Source organism: Pelecanus crispus, chromosome 2 (assembly GCF_030463565.1).
Source record: "Pelecanus crispus isolate bPelCri1 chromosome 2, bPelCri1.pri, whole genome shotgun sequence".
In the NCBI taxonomy this organism is placed as follows: domain Eukaryota; kingdom Metazoa; phylum Chordata; class Aves; order Pelecaniformes; family Pelecanidae; genus Pelecanus; species Pelecanus crispus.
The window spans coordinates 27,723,565-27,743,186 of record NC_134644.1 but is presented as its reverse complement, the minus strand read 5'-3'; the positions used below and the strand labels follow the sequence as shown (position 1 = coordinate 27,743,186).

The following is a 19,622-nucleotide window of genomic DNA, read 5'->3' as shown; positions in this document are numbered from 1 at the left end:
CATTTCATCCTGCAGTCTGCCTCCCAGGTTCAGTCTGGGTTCATCAGATAAACCAAGCTGATTCCAAATTTCTCTTTAACTGTATTAATCCAAGTGTATCATACCAATTAAAATAGATGATAAACAACATGCAGCTAAAAGAATATTTACTTATTTACTGTTACTTATTATCTGGAATACTGCATCAAAAAATTAAAATCATGTTTAGAAAGTTCTGATAATAATCTATTAGAGAGGCATTAATTAAAATAAATGATGTTGTGTTTCCTACACTAGCAAAATTCAAATTTCAAATTATTTTAATGAAAAACAAGTCTATAAAAAATATGGAATTTTTCTTATGAACAAAATCAATTAACAATTAAAACAACAATGGATCATGCAGGAAGATTTAGTCCTATTATTTCATTATCCCCATTAACTCTCTTGAAAACTACCTGCTGCACCCTTGCTCTAACACTGAATGATTATCTATTTGTCATGAGAAAACAACATGCGTTTGGTTGAGGAGTTGGACTTAGGACTCTGCTGATCAAAAAACTTCTGGTTTTGTCTGCAGGAAGACACTGTCTCAGTAATTTGTAAGAGCACAATGTGTTCAACTTAGCCATCCTGTGTCCAACAACAAAACCTCTAAAAGTGGTTTCTTGTCATTCCCTTTTCCTTGAAGTCCACGATTCACAGTCAGATGAGATATCTTTTACTTTTTCTGCAATATCTGTTTTAATAGAATTGTTCAAATTATCTACTGCCTCAGGCACTTCAGAATAATAGTTTCATTTCTCTACGTTTTTAAACATATTCTTGCACTAAACCAAGAAAAATAGTTGCATGCAAAGTAACTAAACTTGGTTTAGTAAACTAAACAAAGCTAATAGATTTGACATGGCAAATTCATCATTAGCTCTAAATTAAACAACCAGCAGTTCAGAGACATTTTTGCTGCACAGGAATGACAGAAGGGGCTGAGGTGAGTGTCCTGGTTTCGGCTGGGATAGAGTTAATTTTCCTCCTAGTAGCAGGCATAGTGCTGTGTTTTGGATTTAGTAGGAGAAGAATGTTGATAACACGCTGATGTTTTCAGTTGTTGCTAAGTACTGCTGATGCTAGTCAAGGACTTTTCAGCTTCCCATGCTCTGCCAGGTGCACAAGAAGCTGGGAGGGGGCACAGCCAGAATAGTTGACCCAAACTGACCAAAGGGCTATTCCATACCATATGACGTCATGCTCAGTATATAAACTGGGGGGGGGGGGGGTGGCCGGGGAGCAGTGATCGCTGCTCGGGAACTGTCTGGGTATCGGTCGGTGGGTGGTGAGCAGTCGCATTGTGCATCACTTGCTTTGTATATTATTATTGTTATTATCATTATTATATTGTTATTATTATCATTACTATTTTACTTTATTTCAATTATTAAACTGTTCTTATCTCAACCCAGGAGTGGGGGGTTTTTTTCACTCTTACTCCTCCGATTCTCTCTCCCATCCCATCGGGGCAGGGGGAGTGAGCGAGCAGCTGCGTGGTGCTGAGTTGCTGGCTGGGGCTAAACCACGACAGTGAGGTAAGAACAAGTGAGAGGAACCCATTGTGAAAGTGATGCCATCATTTTCAGAATGGACTAGCTCTGCAGTTAGCCCACGTTCAGTGGAGAGGTCTGTTCTAAGGAAGTGCAAGTTTTAGTACAGTTGAACAGGGCCACACGCCCTGTCACGTCCGTCTGCAGGCTGGCACCACTGGCGGCAGCTGTGCAACTCCAGGAGGTGCTGGAGTGCTCCCTGCCAGTGGTAAGCTCGGACAGAACAGGGGAGGCAGTGGCAGCAGCAAGGACAAACACTCAGAGCAATCCAGGGCCAGCATGACAGCTGCATATTAATTGATTGTGCTCAGCCTATACAGGGTCATAGCTATTGATTCACTGACAAATACATTCAATTTGATTGCTGTTGGATGCATCAGAGGCATGCCTTACTGCTCCTGAAATACTACTTTTTGCCCTCACCACACCAGACTTCCCTTCCTTTGTACTTCTTACAAACAACAGTGGCAAAGGGAAGCATCAGGGAAACCAGATTCTTTCCATTAAAATACCAGGCTGTCTAAAATTGGCAATTTGCTAGGTTATCTTACTTGCGACATCTGACCCAGCTCCAGCTTCACTGATTCCCAAGCAAGCCACAAAATCTCCAGCTATAGTTGGCATGAGGAACTGTTTTTTCAACTCATCAGAACCAAACCTGCAACAATATAATGAAAAAGATAGGATATTAAAAGCTGTTGAAGGTAAACTTTATTTACAAGTTAGTTACAAGTTTTGTTCTACTCACAGAGTGATCAATTTTCTTATGGCTAGGTAAAACCGATGTCCCAGAGCCAAACAACCGAATAGATACCCTCCAAAGCTATGATCCAGAACCTTCACCAGAAGTGCAGCCACAAACATTTTAAACAAGGTTTTTACAAGTATTCAAGCATCTAATCCCACAGAAATGTGTGGTCTAGAGGCCAAAAATCTGATCTTTGTGACTGTTGTTTTGAGAGATATCAGATGTAAAAAACATAGTCCCCGGGGTTTTCCCCTCAATGCTCCTGCATCAGTCTGCAGTCAGCCAGGATGGAGAACCTGCTCTCTGCATATCTTCTGACTGTTGAACCAGCTCTTTGCCAGATTTTAGCAGTGACTGAAAAGTTACGACATGTGATGACCACCCTCTGCAGATATCTGTATTTACATTACTAATATTTCACATTTGCATTTAAATCACACAGTGAAATCTACTAGTGCTTCTTCCCAGCTGTTCTCTTAATTCCCACAAAAATAAAACGGGAAACAGCAAACTGTTGATGGCCTTTTAACACAAAAAAATTCACTTGGCCGTATTTCAATTCAGTTGAGAGGCACCCTCTTTTTTTGCAATGTTTAGCTGCTTTCATTGATTCAAAACATGGTCCTTCTCATTTCACAGTTGATTTTGTCCTGATTAACATTCACTGATTTGGTCTTGCAACATGAATGGTGAGCTCGTGGTCTAGTTCTTGAAACTCTCTTGTGCTAGACTGAAAGATTCGTCAGGTCGTGAGGTGTCTCTTCTGTAAGCAGAGATCCATAAAAGTCAGGTTCCTCCTCAGCCTCCTCTTTGGTATGAGGATTGGTCAGCATCTCCACTGGTTTCCTTAGGCTCGATGGCTGCCTAAGCAGGCTGCAGTTACCTGGGCCCTCCTTCTAAAGCACTGTCCCAGCACTTCCAAAGGAGTGATGCCATTTTAGCTAAGACTCTGACCCTTCCCCTCCACTCCAACCCTGACACACAGCAGTCAAAGGACATGGGATGGCCGGAGAACAGACTGGGAGCTGGCAGACACTTTCACTTCGTGCACACAGGGAGCTCAATTCCTGGTCCTGTCCCTGCTGATACTCACGGCAGCGATCCCAAATAAATACCAGCAGTGAGCTTGGAGTGTTTGTTCCTTCCTCCAGCATACTGGGACAAAGTCCCCTGGTCTGTTACGCAGCGTACTTGTTTTTTCCCCCTTTTCCTTGGGACATGGTCAAGTATGGCCAGCTGAACATTCATTAGACAAAAAAATCCCAACCAACAACATGAAAAAAACAGATCATGAGAGGAGCTAGCAGGGGGTTTTGGCAATGCTTTCTAATGCTTAAAACTTTGCCAACCTTTAGTTATTTCAACAGAGGCTTTCCATGACATGAACTTTTCTCACAATATTGTGTTTGGTTTGACATCTTTGTTTGTTTGCCTTAAGTTCCAGAAAACAGTTCAGCTCTTCCCAAAAATGAAGCTACAGAAGAAGTATTTTGCAATTTAAAAAAAGTCAACACTATCTTCAGAATATCATGGGTCTCTACGCCTTGCAGGAAGGACATGCAGCTCAGCAAGCAGCTAGCTATTGTGTTAGAAATATGTTGTTTCTGTAAAATTCTACCCATCTTAAATGCATCCCGGAAAAGTCTCAGGTTTGCATAAATGCAATACCCACTTCTTTCCAGTTTAACAGCTCCAGAATTAGAAAACTCTGTTTGCAGTAAGATCCTGCTCTGGCTCAAGACAAACGAGGCTATGTCTGCTTTCTGGGCTGGGGCCATACCCCAGAGCATAGTCTTAGCATCACTCTAAAACATATTTTCATGCATGCGTGGATGTATACACACAAACACACACGAGTCTACAGTCAATAAAGCGCAGCTCCTCGTTGATGCTGGGTAACCCAGAAGTCCCAAATGTGAGATTTGGACACATTGAGTTGCATGAAAGTGGTCCATCCTTTCTTGCTCCACACTTCACAAGTAACATTGGTGGAATGTCATGAATACAAACACAGAAATGACAACGGTATACAAACTTGTAAATGGTAATGGAAGGTAATGGTAATGGTAAAAAAGGAAAATAAAGCCATGGCAAAATACAGATGTAAGAACACTTCCTTGATCCACACAGTTCTGTTTATGTGCTCTGCCAATCAGAAATTTGAAGTCACCTTTATTCATCTCAAATATATATAAAAATCTGGTTTATGACAGATTCACTAATTTCTGAATGAAATTATATCTATCGCACATCACTATTCTGACTTAATAGGGCTAGTAATCATCTTGGTAGAACCACAGATCTTATTCACTTCTGTTTCTTCTGCTTCTGGGTAAAAAAGCTGAGCTGAAGTGAAGTAATTAAATTAGTGAGGAAAGTTCTGAGTAGAACCAATAGATACACTAGTATGATGCACTATTAAGGGCAAATTGAAATTCACAATATGAACAGCTGCAGGCAGTTCTAACATGGCTTTCAGCATTTGAGCAAATCAAGCTTTCTTGCACTGGAGCTCACATGTTCGAGCACTATTCACCACCAAAGCAAAAATAAAGCAAAAAAAAAAAAGAACAGGGTTCGTTTCAGATGATCTATGCATTATTCTACAGTATCTCAAAGATGATACAATAGTTTACTCATGGACTTCCTAGGAATATAAAGAAGATTTCCTTTAAGCAAAGAAGAGGGCAACTCTGACCCACTGTCACTTTGCTTCTTACATACTAGCAAGAGGTGAATTTCTCCCAGTTCTCTTTCTGTTCTGCTCCTAGACTCAAACTATTAATAATGCATTAGCCATGTGCCACGCTTTTGCTTCAGTGTAGTCCTGCACAGGCATCCTACCGTCTGATGTCCAGATCCAGCTTAGCACTACTCCTTGGATCTTCAAGATACAGGAAAAGAAGCAAGAAAAAACAAAAGGGAAGAGATGCTCTTTATAGGCACAAAAAGGGTAAGAAATGCATGGTGAACGGCAGCAAGCACCCTTGGGCAGCATGGAAGCCTCATTAAGTTCAGTAATTGACATAACCTGGATTTAAAAGAATCCACACTGCAATCAGCTTTCTCTCCTTGAGTCCCTATTTCAGACAAGATAAGAAGATATGCGAGTTTAAAAAACACACATTTAGAAAACTTATTTACTTTTTGTGAAAGAGAGCATAAGAAGAAAAGCAGTAAGTGCTCTGGCTCCCAGGTTTTATCAAGCCTTTAAGCTTCAGTTATTTGAAGATTTTATGAAATAAATTGCTCAGTTTGAGCTACTGCTACATTCTGAAAAGAATACAGATGAGAAACCTGTATGAGACTACCTGATGGGTATGACTACCTCATGCAGATGAGACTACCTGAAGGGTTTTGGTTAAGAATGATTATGTCAATCTTCTATTTATTTAGGAATGCATTTTGCACTAAAATGCAGATATTGTAAAAGAGGAGTCATATTAAAGATTACTCTCTTCAGATCATGCAGTTTTTAAGAGCTACTCATGTGGCTGGTGTCCTGCTGCTACCGTACTTAGCTCTGGCGACCTCAAGGCTGCCCACCAGACAACCTGCCACCACAGCATGGCCAGGCTGTCACCAGGAGCCGGAGAAACCTCAAAGGTAGAGGAACAGTGTGAAGCTGTTTTGAGGAAAGCTAGTTTCAAAAGCAGCTGCTTGACTTCATATTGCCCCACAGTATTGCTCTGGCCAGGTTAGACCCTCAGAGGTATTCAAAACCTCAAAGCAGCACAACTGGCTATAGCTGCAACATAACTAGCCACCATGACAGCAATGCTTAATGATACTTTTTTTAATGATATGTTGAAAGCTGCACCTATAACCATCTCTGCTCTTGCTCAGGGCAAGACCTGGCCTACCTTATGCGTATATACAGATTAAGTACCAAATGTGAGATTGAGACAACTCAGTATGTCTGGTCTTGAAGAAGCACAAACCCAAACTTCCCTTATGCTATGCCAGTGGGAAAGCCACTTGGCTCTTGAATGACCTCTTCCTATTTTCACCCTCTTCCCAGCTGATCAAGTGGATGATCTTGCTTTTCAAAACTGCTGTTCTGATTGTCAGCTGCAGCTTCTCTCCTTTACAGCAAACAGGAAGACAGACAGTAAAAATAACTTTTTGGACATTAATTCTCAGGTAAGCTGCTGTTCAGGGTGGAGAAAGAATCAGTGACGAGTAAGCTGATGAAATAGAAAAAGCACTCTCTTCCCACTCAATAATCATCATTATCCTTACTGTTTTCCTATAAATAATAGGGGAAAAAAAAAAAGAAAAGGAAAGTTTACTGCCTGCAGCTGAGATAAAGGAGCTCTATGCTGATCTGGTATCACTATGGATGTGTCACCCTATAGGTTTGTTTACAAGTCCAGGGAAATGTATCTCATTCACTGCCTCAGCCAAGACCTGCTTTCTCCACTCTACTTCTAAGCATGAAAGCAAGTGAAGAAGTATTACATCTGAATGCATTCGAAAGACCTGACAGAGAGTTATGTTCAGAACCAGGTACATCAAAGGTCAGATCACTGCTGACAAAACATTTTGCATTTAGTTCTCAAATTTAGGAAGCGCTACTGCTTCACTTAGAGGAAACTGGGGAAAAAAACCCTGAGCAGTCTGGGCATCTTCAAGTGAAACAAAACTATTTTCTCCTATATTTGTCTGCACAATAGAATGCATATAAATCAAAATCTGCAGGGTTGCTTCCAAGTACATATAACTTTCCAAAGGTTGTCAAAAAAAATCATAAACGATGAAGTAAAAAGGGACAGGAACAGTGAACAGGCGAACAGATACAGGTAACATTTTCAAAATGTATCATTTATATAATTAAAACTGTTACTACAATGTACTTCCCATTTAACTGAATATCTCAAAGACTTTCACAAACTAAACCTTGCAACAGCTTTTCACTGAAACAAGAAACCCATGGAAGTTGCAGAAACAGCACCCTGACTCTAGATCTTTTAAAATTTTTTTTTTTCCCAAAGTATGAAAATTTAAAAAGCTGTGTGTGTGCACGTGTGTGTGCACCTGCATATGTGTATCCACCTGTTCAAACTACTGTGCTGTCTATATATCTAATTGAGGGAACATCTCTAATTTACAGTGGCAGAGCATCTTCACGACATATCACATTCACTGAGTTGGTTTGCAGGCACTCAATACATGCTTGATGAATGCTGAATAAAGCCCAAAGTTAGGAAAGCCAACAAGGGGCTCCAGACTTCTTTTTAAAAGTTTTTTAGGGGATGATGGCTGATTCCCATATTACTGTTTACTGTGTGCATTGCTGATGCATCATGTGTAACAATGCACAGTTAAAATGCAAAATTTGGATTATCTCTTTGAACTTGTTTAGGATCACCACAGTACACAGATACCTTTAAAGAAACCATCCACGTTGTAAATGCAATTTCAATCCATGACCCAGGTGGACAAGCAGTTAGCGTTCTCACTATACTGCATGAAATAAAGCTGCACCCATGCAAAATTTCCTGTAGCAACCAGCTTTCTCTTTTCATTACCGAGTTTCACTTTCACATCTTAAGAGTGGGACAGTGTACTGTATAGTTATACAGTCAGTGGAATTGACTTAACAGTGGAGGAAAAGTTCACTAATACAGACACAAGTTCAATTACAGATTTCATCGCGTTAACCACATTTTCACATTTACTTTCCAAGAACATCCACTTCAGGATTTCACTAGCACAAATGTATGTAGCTTCACTGCTTTGCTACAGCAGGACAGAGTAACAGAAGGCCAAAAAACTGCAGTGGAACAAAATCCTATCTTCTTTTACCCACAGTTTTTTTAAACCCCTGGGAATAAAAGGCTATCATGTGGGCAAGGTACTAGTCTCTGAAGTCTTTTTAAATACTAGTTTTATTCTCAGTTGGGCTATAACTAAGCTCCTGTTGCAACAGACATACTGAACTCCATGCTTTCAGCAAGCTTTTGGTGTATTACACGAAGGAGAAGAAAACTTTTAGAAAGATTTCCCATGGCTGAGACCTTTGAAATCACACATACCTAGCAGAAGGATAAATGGATGTCAAGGGAACACAGCCTACATTCCAGACCCTACAGTGGACTTACAGGCATTTTCATTTAGAATGAGAAAAAAAAAAAAAAACACCAACAAACAACCCAACCCTAAAATGCTCTTCTGTGCAAAAATTCCCCTCTTGTGTATCTGTTTTGTGCAGAGAAATTCCTGACTTCATCATCATTATTTGAATTTAATCCCCACCACCACCTTCCAGAATTTTAGGCCTATCCATATTCCAGGGTCAAACTGCTGGACCAGCCTCCCTCTAGTTTTGCAAACTGCTGTTTTGACACAGAATGTCTGTGAAACTACTCCATAAAGAAGTTGGTAACTGCTACTTCTGTTGAGGGAGGGGAAAAAAAAAACCAAACAGATTCAGAAAGTGTAACAGCCTGAATGACAGCAAATGATAGAAGGAGAACACTGACACAAGCAGGTGAGAAAAAGCAAAATGAGTAATTGCCTGGAATGAGCATATTTAGGAAGCATGATACATGTGCTACAACTTTAGGACTTACACCAATATTGACCATTATTTCTGAAAAGTCACAGTCAGGGAGAAGCACCTTGTAAAGCTGGAAAAAAACAAGTAAATTATAAAATAGAGTTAGACTGATCCTAATCATTACAACTAAATACATCCTTAGTATGACTGTGCTGGAATACCTGGCTAAGAAAAAATACAAACATGAACCGGGGGATTCTGGAATTAAAATTGTTTTATAGGTTGTGGCACCAAGGTTCTGTGTTTTGTAAGCATATAATCTACCATTCAGCAAGGCTACGTTTTAATATATAATATTCTAGCATTAAAAAAATACCTATTTTCTTCCCTAAACCAAACTGTAGAGTAGGTGAAACTGTAGAGTAGGTTCCTTCCTCAAGTGTTACTGAAGAGCAACTAGACAGTAAATCTGCACAATAATGCTTTTTCCTACTCTTATACAGATTGGGTTTTAGGCCTAAACATATGATGATTTGGAGTTTAGGCTAAACCAAACTTTCTGAAAATTACCTTGTAAGAGCAGGAGTAGCCATGCCAGCTTGCACTCCAATAGCCATAGGAATACCTCCACAGCGGATATTTCCCAGCTCTTCTGCCACTGCAATGTTGTAGGAGAAGTCCAAGCCCATGCCGCCATATTCTGAGGACAAAACAGATCTATGACACTCATGTACTAGACTGGCATAAGCAACAAGAAAAAAAATAAAATATTGCTACTACAAGGACTTGCCAACTGCAATTTCACTGCTAATTTTTAAACATTTGACAATTATCAGCTTTTGTTTCAGAAAAGCGTTGCCACACTACTCTTTACAAAACCTGAATTTAAAATTTAAAATTTTTTTAAAACCTGAATTAAAAATTTAAAATTGCACCTGCTCTAATTACCTGTGTACACATCAGGTCATATATCCTACCTAGCATCATTACTTTTACTGGAAACAGCAGGAAAAAGTGATGTGCTGCTGAAAACGACCTCAGAAGGCAAAATTATTCTTTCTAACAGCAAGGTCATATGAACAAATCACCACAAGGCAAGAAGTGTGTCACCCCCCAATGCGCTCAAGTAGAGCTCATCTTTCTCGCACGCAGAGCACAGAGCAAGACCACATGCAGGTCGCATCCCTATTTTAAGCTGCTGCTGCAGCTCAAAATCCACATTAGACGCAAGTACAATACCGAACACGCGTATTTCACATCCTGGCACCTGGTCGGTGCAGTCGTTAAAGCATTTTATATTAGCAGGAAGTTGACGACCTGGGGCGCTGGCTGGGTACCAGCACAGGCCGTTCCTCCTCCCCACATTCCAATCTGCAAATTCAGCTAAAGAGGGTATTATTCTTCACCTCCTTTCCATGTCCAGCGCTGATAAACCCACCACGTACTAAAACCCAGAAAAGCGTGACATTGCTATGATGGATGAGGTCATTTCTAGCTGTACTAAATAGTTTATAGTCCAAAAGAAATACGGTGAGGAAGACAACATTACTGCTTGACAAAGATACTGCTTACTAGTTGACTGAGTAGCTTTGATTAGATAACGTTTTCCTCCTTTTTTGGTTTTTTTTACTCATTTGAAGACCAACTAAGAAAATTTCAAATAAATAGATACAATCCCCCACCCCTCACACATGCAGTAACGGGCACACAGCCCTCTTCCATTTTCACTTGCTGACATCAAACACTATCTGAGCTCACCCCTCTACTAACCTGCTTTGAAGTTTTCAAAAAACACCATTAATTAAAAATCAAAACACCACAGTGCATATAAACACAATGCTTTGTGTGCTATCATCCGTTTCCTAAACCCACAGAAACTATCTTTGTGCATACTCTCTCTGCAGAGAGAAGGCAAACCACAAATGGAAAAGGCTAAGCATGAAGTTTAATTTTCAAATAATATTTCTGCTTAGGTCATTCTGAGTGATCTGGATTGTCAGAATGACAAAACAGCTACTTTTCCAAAGTTTTACCTGAAAATGTTTCTAGAAAACATACACAAAATTGAAATTCCTATTGAGAGCTTAAGCAATAGAGTGAAGCGATAATACTATAAGAATGTCTTTAGCATAATACATAATCCAATTCTCTTGTCTTAACAAAGACCCCATCATTATGTAAATGCTCTGAGGAACAGTATGGAATGTATGCACGTGTAAAGGCAAGACTATTTAAAGATGCGTGGTATGAGAGAGTTTTTGCTAATTTTATATGAATCTGTATCAGAGTTATAATAGATAACCTCAGTTTTGGCACCACACAAATGCTTCCCATTTGATTTTATTTTTTTAAAATCAGTCAATCATTTTGTTGCCAAACTACAGTTACTACTAATTTTGTCTTTGTTTTGTCTACTAAGCAGTTACATTCCTGTTTTTCACTTAATTTTACAAATCAAAACCTTAGTTTCTTGATTTAACCAAAGCAACTTCACAAGGGGAATGCTATGCACAAAACTGACCCAAAGGACTGTTTTATGCAAGTGTATGGCTTACATACATTCTTTGTTCATACCACAATTCATTATATAGTACTACATAACACTTGCCTTGCTGTCATTTGAGATTAGTTACCAAGTGCTACATTTTAAAAACAATGCTGCAAAAGGCCAGCTCTCAAACAGATGACACTGAAGGAATTTCCTGTCAAAGGGAGGAAATGAATCAGAATGAAGCCACAGGAGCTGAGAAGATGGAGGGGGGAAGCCCCACCAGGCAAAGAGGTGATGCATCCTCCAAAGATTTTATAATCTGGGGATAGATAATGCAAGACACCCACAGATGCAGACAGGCAGGAAGGGCAGAAGCAAAATGGCAAAACCATTAATCAGACAACACCTAACTTCCCATCAGTTCTGTTCCAGGAGCCAAGGAGAAAGAGTTTCATGAAGAAGCGTGAGTGGTTTGATGGATGATTATAGGGAACACCTCTTTTGAACCCAAGTACTTGAGATCGAGACAGAGATTCACTTGTCAGTGCAGTCCGTACAGCTATATCCCAAAGTAATTTGGGTAACTTATGCCACGGCTGAAGACAGTTGCATCCCATCTGTTTGGAGAACTGGATCTCTGCACTGAGACGTGCTGCCAGCAGTGTCACACACAGCAACAGCAGGCAGCGCTGGCTCCGAGCACCGATGCAACTTTCTTTTTTCCCCAGCACACGGTGGCAGCCTGGCTTTCGCAGCCCCGCTGCTGGTGCCCCAGACAGCTATTTTGGGGCTGGTCTGAGCACATCACCCTGTGTGCCACTGGACTCAGCTCTTAAACTGAGGCAAAGCCACCATATCATTCTTATTTCCACCTGCTGTAGCAATGACGGTGAACGTTTTACGGAATGAATGTGTAATTTTTATTTGGAATAAGGCACCCTTTTTGGAATAACTCTTACTTGCAAACAGGGACTAAGCTGGTGATAGGAGGGTCATGTTTGCCAGTCTCATCAACAAACATCACCTCCTGGAAGTATCTGTACAATGATGGAATGCTAATGGTCAATTTAATTTTCATTCAGAAAAGCAAACTCCGTGCCCAGTATAATTTTTGGTGAAAAATCTGTAACGAAAGGAACCAAATCAATTTCAGATTTGATTTAAAAAAACAAAAAACCAGAAAAACAACAAGCTATATGTAAATATTCACATGTAAAACATTTCTAAAGTAAATATTTTATTTAACTTTAAAATAAGATGAGTGACCTTTAGAGAATTGTTTGGCTACATTTCCATTTTTAATTTGCAACAAATATTAAAAGAACAAAGAAAAGCAAAACCATGCAGAAAGCCTAATGCCCTAATCCTTTTATAATTCAAAACAGGTAGAAAAAGGCAACTCTGTTATATTCAAAATGTTACTGTTTGCTGCCAATAGCACAACTTGCAGCTGTTAAACGGCTTAATTTGATATCTTTTCCATTGTTCTATTTCACGTTCTTTTACAAAGAAATTAAACGATAAAGCACAAAGCAAGAACATTGAGCATGCAAATAAATAAAGATTCTGCACTGCAGGAGGAAGGCGGGGCATTTGTTATTTATGTTTGTCTTCAGAGCAACTGCTACACGTACTGAAGCGCTGCTTCCTGGGAAGTGGCTGAACATCACCTGTTGATGGGAAGTAGAGAATAAAATCTTTGTTTTCCTTTTGCTTCCACGCATGGCCTTTGCTTTGATTTTTATTAAACTGCCTTTATCTTGACCCATGAGGTTTTTTTTTTTCCATCTCATTTCCTCCCCGCCTGTCCTGCTGAGGAGGGGAGCGATACAGCAGCTTGATGGCACCTGGTATCCAGCCAAGGTCAACTCACCAGAGTCATTTTTGGGCAGGACCCACGCTGGAGCAGAGGAAAAGTGTTGGGAGGAAGGAGCAGCAGAGGGGAGCTGCTATGGACTGACTGCAAGCCCCCATCCCCATCCCTCTGTGCCGCTCAGGGTGGGGAGGGAGGTAGGTGACTCGGGAATGAAGGACTGAAGCTGAGCCTGGGAAGAAGGGGGAGAAGATGGGGGGAACATGTTGGTTTAATTTGCCTTTGTTTCTCACTACACAAATCTATTTTAATTGGCAGCAAATTAATTCTACTAAACCTGATAATTTAGGCTATCAGACTTTTATATATGAATATAGGCAGACAACAATGATGATGCCCAAAAATGCAAATAAAAGGGCAAGACAACCGCAACATGTCAAAACAGAAACACTGCTGAGAAGATCAGTTGGGAAAACAAAGGCAAAGAATGTCGATGAAAAAGGAATTATAAAGGCAAAGGAGAAGCCGAGATCTTTCATACAATCGTTTCATTTCTGTGAGATCAACACACTTCTTGTGACTTGTTCAGCTACAGGCTCCCTGTTCAAATATGACTCTGTTCAATGATGAGACAGGCTTGAAGTCTCTAGTTCAAGTTTTGTAAGAGTTTGTTCTATTTGGAATGTACTTCTGAACCCCATCTAGTAGCTGTCAGTGGGAATGACGACATCTGTGGTGAAAAGAGTCCGTAAGTGAGTTGAAGCAAGGAGAAACAGGGGTCTTCAGCGTGGTTTAAGAATGTGAGTGAGCCTGGAAAAAGGAATGGTGGAAAGACAATACAGCCATATCAGTACCTCAGTCTTAAATGCTTATGTAATTTATCTTGTTTGTTTACAGAGCTTCCAAAGTTCACATAAAGTGTATCTACACCAAAGGAAATCACACAGTATTATTTCTACTATTGGCACCTAACTCAGTGCAAGAAAAAACAAACGTGTGCTCTTATTTCTAGTGACTAGAAAGACAAATAAAACATGAATCAACTCCCATTTTTAAGATAGGTCTGAGAGTCTCCTACATCTGACACCAAGATGACATAGCTAATTGCCAGTTTTCATCATAGCATACAATTTTAAATCAAGAGAATCAAAATTTAAGTGTTCAAACCTTACTCACCTGTCATAAATATAGTTCCAGAAATTTCAACTCCAGAGGACTACAAAGAGCCTTGAAGTTACATAATTGCAAACGTCACCAGGTAGGACAGTACAGAAATCCTACTGTAATTCCTTTCCTATTCTTTACACAAAAGGAATTTAAAGAATTACCAAATCGTTACTGTGTTGTGCAATTTCCCATGAACCCATTCTGAAAAGTCTAGGCTGATCAAGCTCAGACAATACCTACTGCCTTCTTGGTTATTTGCTTCTTGCTGGATGCAGTGGAAAAAACTCTCATTTCATGTAACAGAAACACTGTGCATCCACTTCAGCCTTGTTGAGATGAACACATATTTTTTGGCTATTTTACCTGGATCAGCTCACCCAAAAAAAAAGGAAAAAGAAACAAGAACCCCTTGTACTAGATGCAAAGTTCCCCTTAACAGATTATCTTAGCCAGATGGATCAAATTCCCTCAGTTTGTCCCAAAGTGGGATGAATTATAGTGCTTTTTATTTGTGTTTGGTTGATCCTATAAAGATCAACACCACACACAATACTTGATCTCTCAGAGATGCTCACTAGTTCAGCCAAAAAATCCAAGGCAGATAAGGACCTATTCTGCTAACCAAAGTTTCACTCAGTAATATTACTCTTGGTATCCAGTATTCTCTGGAAAAGGGAAAATACAGGATGGCTGCTCATTTCTTTTCAAACATGTACAGTTGGCGGCACTAGTATAATCCCTGAGCAATTAACAGTGCAAATTGTGTGTTTCTGCAATACTCATTGCTGTAGAAGTCATCATGGTTGCTACTTCAGAAACAAAATTTACTGAGACAAGTAAGGTGATCGGATCTGTCTAGCACCGTTTTAGATTATGACAGACTTACACTGGAAAATACAGGAGAAATTTGCCCCACTGTGTAAGGATAACAAAACCTCTATAAAAGCAACACAAAATGCAAAGTAAGAACTCAGCAGTGCTGGTCACTGGGCAGATAAATGCACCACACAGACGTGGCCCTAGCTGGGGACAGCCTGGACACGTTTAAAGAGGGTTCAAACCTGCATAGGACACTGCTTTAGACAGCCAGAGCAGTATATTCTAAACCACTGGTTGACAACTGCTGCACTTGTTACCCTCTGACTTCCAAAAGCCTCCCTCACAAACTTGTAGGTTTTCTTTATTTTCTAAATGGTTACACAGAGTCACCAAGTGCCACCTGAGTCAGCAATCACATCTACATAAATCTTCAAACTCAGAAGGGTACCAGACCTCTCCAAAAAAATCACACAAACCCTCAAAATTGTATACAAACAACGTTACGGGGAAGGAAAAGCTAAGCTGCGCAGTACAATAGAATAAAAACTCCACATGGCAACACAAGAAACATTAACAGCGTAAAAAGACGCAGTAGCCAAAAAACAAAGAAAGAAAAAAGAAAATCCAAGATTGCGCACAGTCCCAAGCACCAGCTATTGCGTCAGCTCCAACTCAGAGAAAAACTTTATGCAATCACTGGTCACAGATTCCTCAGTTGTCTTCTGCCTGCTTTTAAACTGAGATTATTTTTTCCCCCTTAGCTCTGACCCAATATCAATTCCACAGAAGCGTAGTTAAACCATGCAACAATTTTGTTTCTTTAAGGTTAAAAAGTACAGATCTCAATTATTGTATGTTTGAAAATGTCAGTCAACCTAAATGCCACACCATGAAGAAAACAAGAAAAAAAGCACATGGAAAAATTAAGTCAAGATATGTATAGGCTGAATAGCACACCTCCTGAGCTTCAGTGGCAAAGCCATGCTACTTCTCATGGGGTTTCTCTTTGGGCAAGCTCATAAACAAACCATAGCCTAAGTTTCAAGAATATCACCTCTGCAATGTCCTTGCTGCTTGAAGTCAGTCAACGAGCAGCAACTGTCAACCTCCTTCCATACATTGAACATATACACTCCTACAACCTGTTGCACGTTCGCCTGGTTTAAGCTTTGCTTGTGGATGCTCAGTGTAATTCTCGAAGTCAGGCTTATCCAGCAGGGAATACTGCTGCTCTCCAGCTTGAAGGTGGCCACCCTTCTGACGAACAGGCAAACACTGCATCAACGTCCTTCGACACAATGCCTCAGGGGCACCGAAATCTGCCTTTGGACTCAATGAGGCATCTGTCAGCCCCGTGTAAAATGTGCTTTTCTTCCCAAGAAAACAATTGCACAACTAGCTTCTTTTAAACGTGTTAATTCATTTTGAACAGATAATAAATCTATTAATCTCACACCTGTACAAGAATGAAGCAGGTACATCATCTTTATGTGCCCAAAGAACATTCTCCAGTTTAAGCACAACGGAGAGAAAAGATGACTAACAGGACTGAATACAAGTATGTGCCTTTGTAAGGATTTTTTAAAAGCTGGATGAAAAGGGGTCAAGATCTGAAATCACAAGAAATTGTACCCGGTTTTGTAGCAAACCCTATGAGCAAAAAGCAGACTAATTACTTTCATTTCTTAAAGACATCAGGATATAGAGTCAATATTCAAAAGATCCAGAGCTCATTCTGGCTCTTCTGAATTCCACATAAATAAATAATTAAACTGAAAAGCAATACTACGTGAATCAGGGATTAAACAGACTTATTACATTTTCTACTTATTAAAATGTCTACGTGAAGATTTAATACAAAGGCTGACTATTCATCAGCTGAAAGCTGTGTTTAACTTTCTTTCCTACAAGATCTTTTATTCCAGTCCAAGTTGATAAACAGCTTGTTGGAAATGCAGATTTGTCTGAAATTGAAAACTTTAGCCACTTAGCTCAAGACGTCACACCCAAAGGCATAAATTTTACTAGATCACAAGTTCCAAAACTTCCAATTGCCAAATGGAGTTATAAACTGAGAATTAAAATTGCAGGCACAGGGGGAAAAATCTGACAAAGGCTGGTTTTGAATAAATTCCAGAAAAAAACTATTTCAGAATGTGTGCAGTGACTAACTAAATGAACTTTGGACATGCTCTGGAGCTAGCCTGGCTGGGTTTTAGTTCAGCAGCACAGAGCTCTGAACAGAAACACACCACAGGAGGCTTCCACAGGAATTTGTGACCAGCGCAGGCTTACAGGACCAAATTATTTTCCAGTGGCTGACCCCTGAAGTCTTCGAGAAGCTGGGCCAGATACTGAAAAAAAACCCATGCCACGCAATCCCAGAATTCCTGTCACATTGCAGATGAACGTATTCTTAGCACGGTCACAGTGAACAAATGATTGGAGAGACGTCTGTCAACTAATGCCACAGCTAGAAGCACACCCTGCTGTCATTCGGTAATTTCCTTTGTTTATAAGTATTAACAGCTAAAACTCTCTTCAGCTGGCAACGCCTGCATCTGCAGACCGACGCAGCCATCGGTGCGGGCAGGGCTGGGACCGCCAGTCCCACAGCTCCTCGTTCCCAGCAGCTCCCAAGCCCTTGCCCCGTGGGACAGCCTGTCACGCTCCTGGAGCATCTCCAGATGTTTCACTTCCCGCGTGCCGCAGAGAACAAAGGAGAGCGTCTTCTATCTTTTGTGATTGTTTGTGAAATCTGATTGGTTTTGAAACCTCTTCGAGTTAGCAAAAGCAAAGCAATGAAAGAGCACCCCTACCTTGAATATGTGGTCACATAGTAAATTTGCAAATAGCAATAGAGTGTGGTTAGCTGTTTAAGATAAAATCCAAATTTTCAGTTTTCCAGGAAAGGTCATGACTTTGATCTCAGACTGGGAACAAAAGTCAAATAAAAATGCAAAAATCAGGATATTTTTATAACATGAAATTGTATTCTTTTGTCAGCCTTTTTTTTCCCCAAAAAAGACATACAAAGGAAATTTCACAATAAAAAACCCTTCTGGGATGAAAACTGAAGATTTTTCACAGTGTCAAAGCAATGCATTTCCCCTTCTTTTTCTCCAATAAAATAAATATTTCAGTAAAACTGACTTGTTCCCATGCTTGCTCTATTCTTGATAATTTTAATAGAAAAAACATTGCATTGAACACTTGTATTTGGTTTAAGGAGTATGAACAAACACTTTAAGCACTATTCTAGACCTGAAAATACCTGGTTTAGTTCTCATTTTTGCCTATGATTCTGTGTGCATCCTTGCCCTTAAGATTTGTCAGCCATACCGTATCATAAACCAGATTATCCCTCTCTGTTTGTAAAAAAGCTGACACAACAGGATTCTAATCTGAACTGCAATCTCCTATGTGAAATACACTACATCGCTATTTTTATTTACGTTGAATTTGGAGAGTGTGCCCCTGTGGTACTGGCCACAAATGAAAGGATTTTCAGTATACTGCAAAGCATACCGAAAATCAAATTCCCCATTCAAGATTGTTTTCTTCAAAAGAACCTTCTACTCAAAATATTACATTATTTCTATGAGCATTTCATCATCCCCTGTGCTATGCTCCAAGAAATTATCATTGATCAGGATTATTTGTTTCTTCTTATTGATTTGGTTCTGTAATCAGTAACAATCAGCACTCAAAACCATGAAAAGCAAGTTATTCCAAGGGGGAATGACAGCACCCAGCTGCAGAGCAGACAAAATTATAATACAGTTTACTACTAAAACCCACATCAAACTGCCTAATACGCAATTATCTGACTGACACAATGAGGTCTGTAACATCCATAGAGAATAACCTGGGGCAAAAGGGACCAGTGACATGGTTAAAGGTATCTGCAGAAGAGTGAGATGAGTTAAGAAAAAAGCCACAAACCCCCCAGAAAATCCTTTCTACCTTCCCCGACTGCCAATCCTACCTGAATTATAGCTAATGACCCTAAGCATTTATGCACCCAGTAGTATAACTACCCTTTTACTATACAGTTTAACTGTAATTTTTTACAACAGAAATAGAAAATAGATTTAGCCATAGCAAATTAAAGTCTACAGTAAAAGTGCATTTGCATTCTGACTGTATAAACACTTGCAGCTAAAGTCAGACCTCTCCCAGTCGTGAATACTATCTCTGCTATTTACGGACCATTCAGGAACCCAGACAGGGACGTTCATGCATTCAGCTATCACTCAGGAGCTCCAGGAACATCAGAGGCTGGCTATTCATCTCAATCATTTGCTTTTTTGTAAGTAGCTATACCACAGATTATATCTCAAACTCTTGTTCTTAAAATATCACACTAGAGTTACATAGCAATAAATGTATTCTTCAGGAAAAGAATACCTTGAATATGTGGTCACATAGTAAATTTGCAAAGGAATTAAATTTTATTGCATACGCTGAGTAATTCTGAAAGGGAAAGTATTAAATCAACATAT

At 39.8% G+C, this 19,622-nt stretch overlaps 1 protein-coding gene across 1 annotated transcript in view; it reads right to left on the bottom strand.

Moving 5' to 3' along the window:
- LOC104036529 (putative acyl-CoA dehydrogenase 6) overlaps positions 1-19,622 on the bottom strand; it is a 92,251-nt gene that overhangs the window by 25,318 nt on the left and 47,311 nt on the right. Inside the window, exons 3-4 of the mRNA XM_075728199.1 lie at positions 9,398-9,527; positions 2,129-2,235 (exon numbers count right to left, since the gene is read on the bottom strand). Of these exons, the coding sequence (XP_075584314.1) occupies positions 2,129-2,235; positions 9,398-9,527 (237 nt within the window). The remainder of the gene's footprint in view (positions 1-2,128; positions 2,236-9,397; positions 9,528-19,622) is intronic.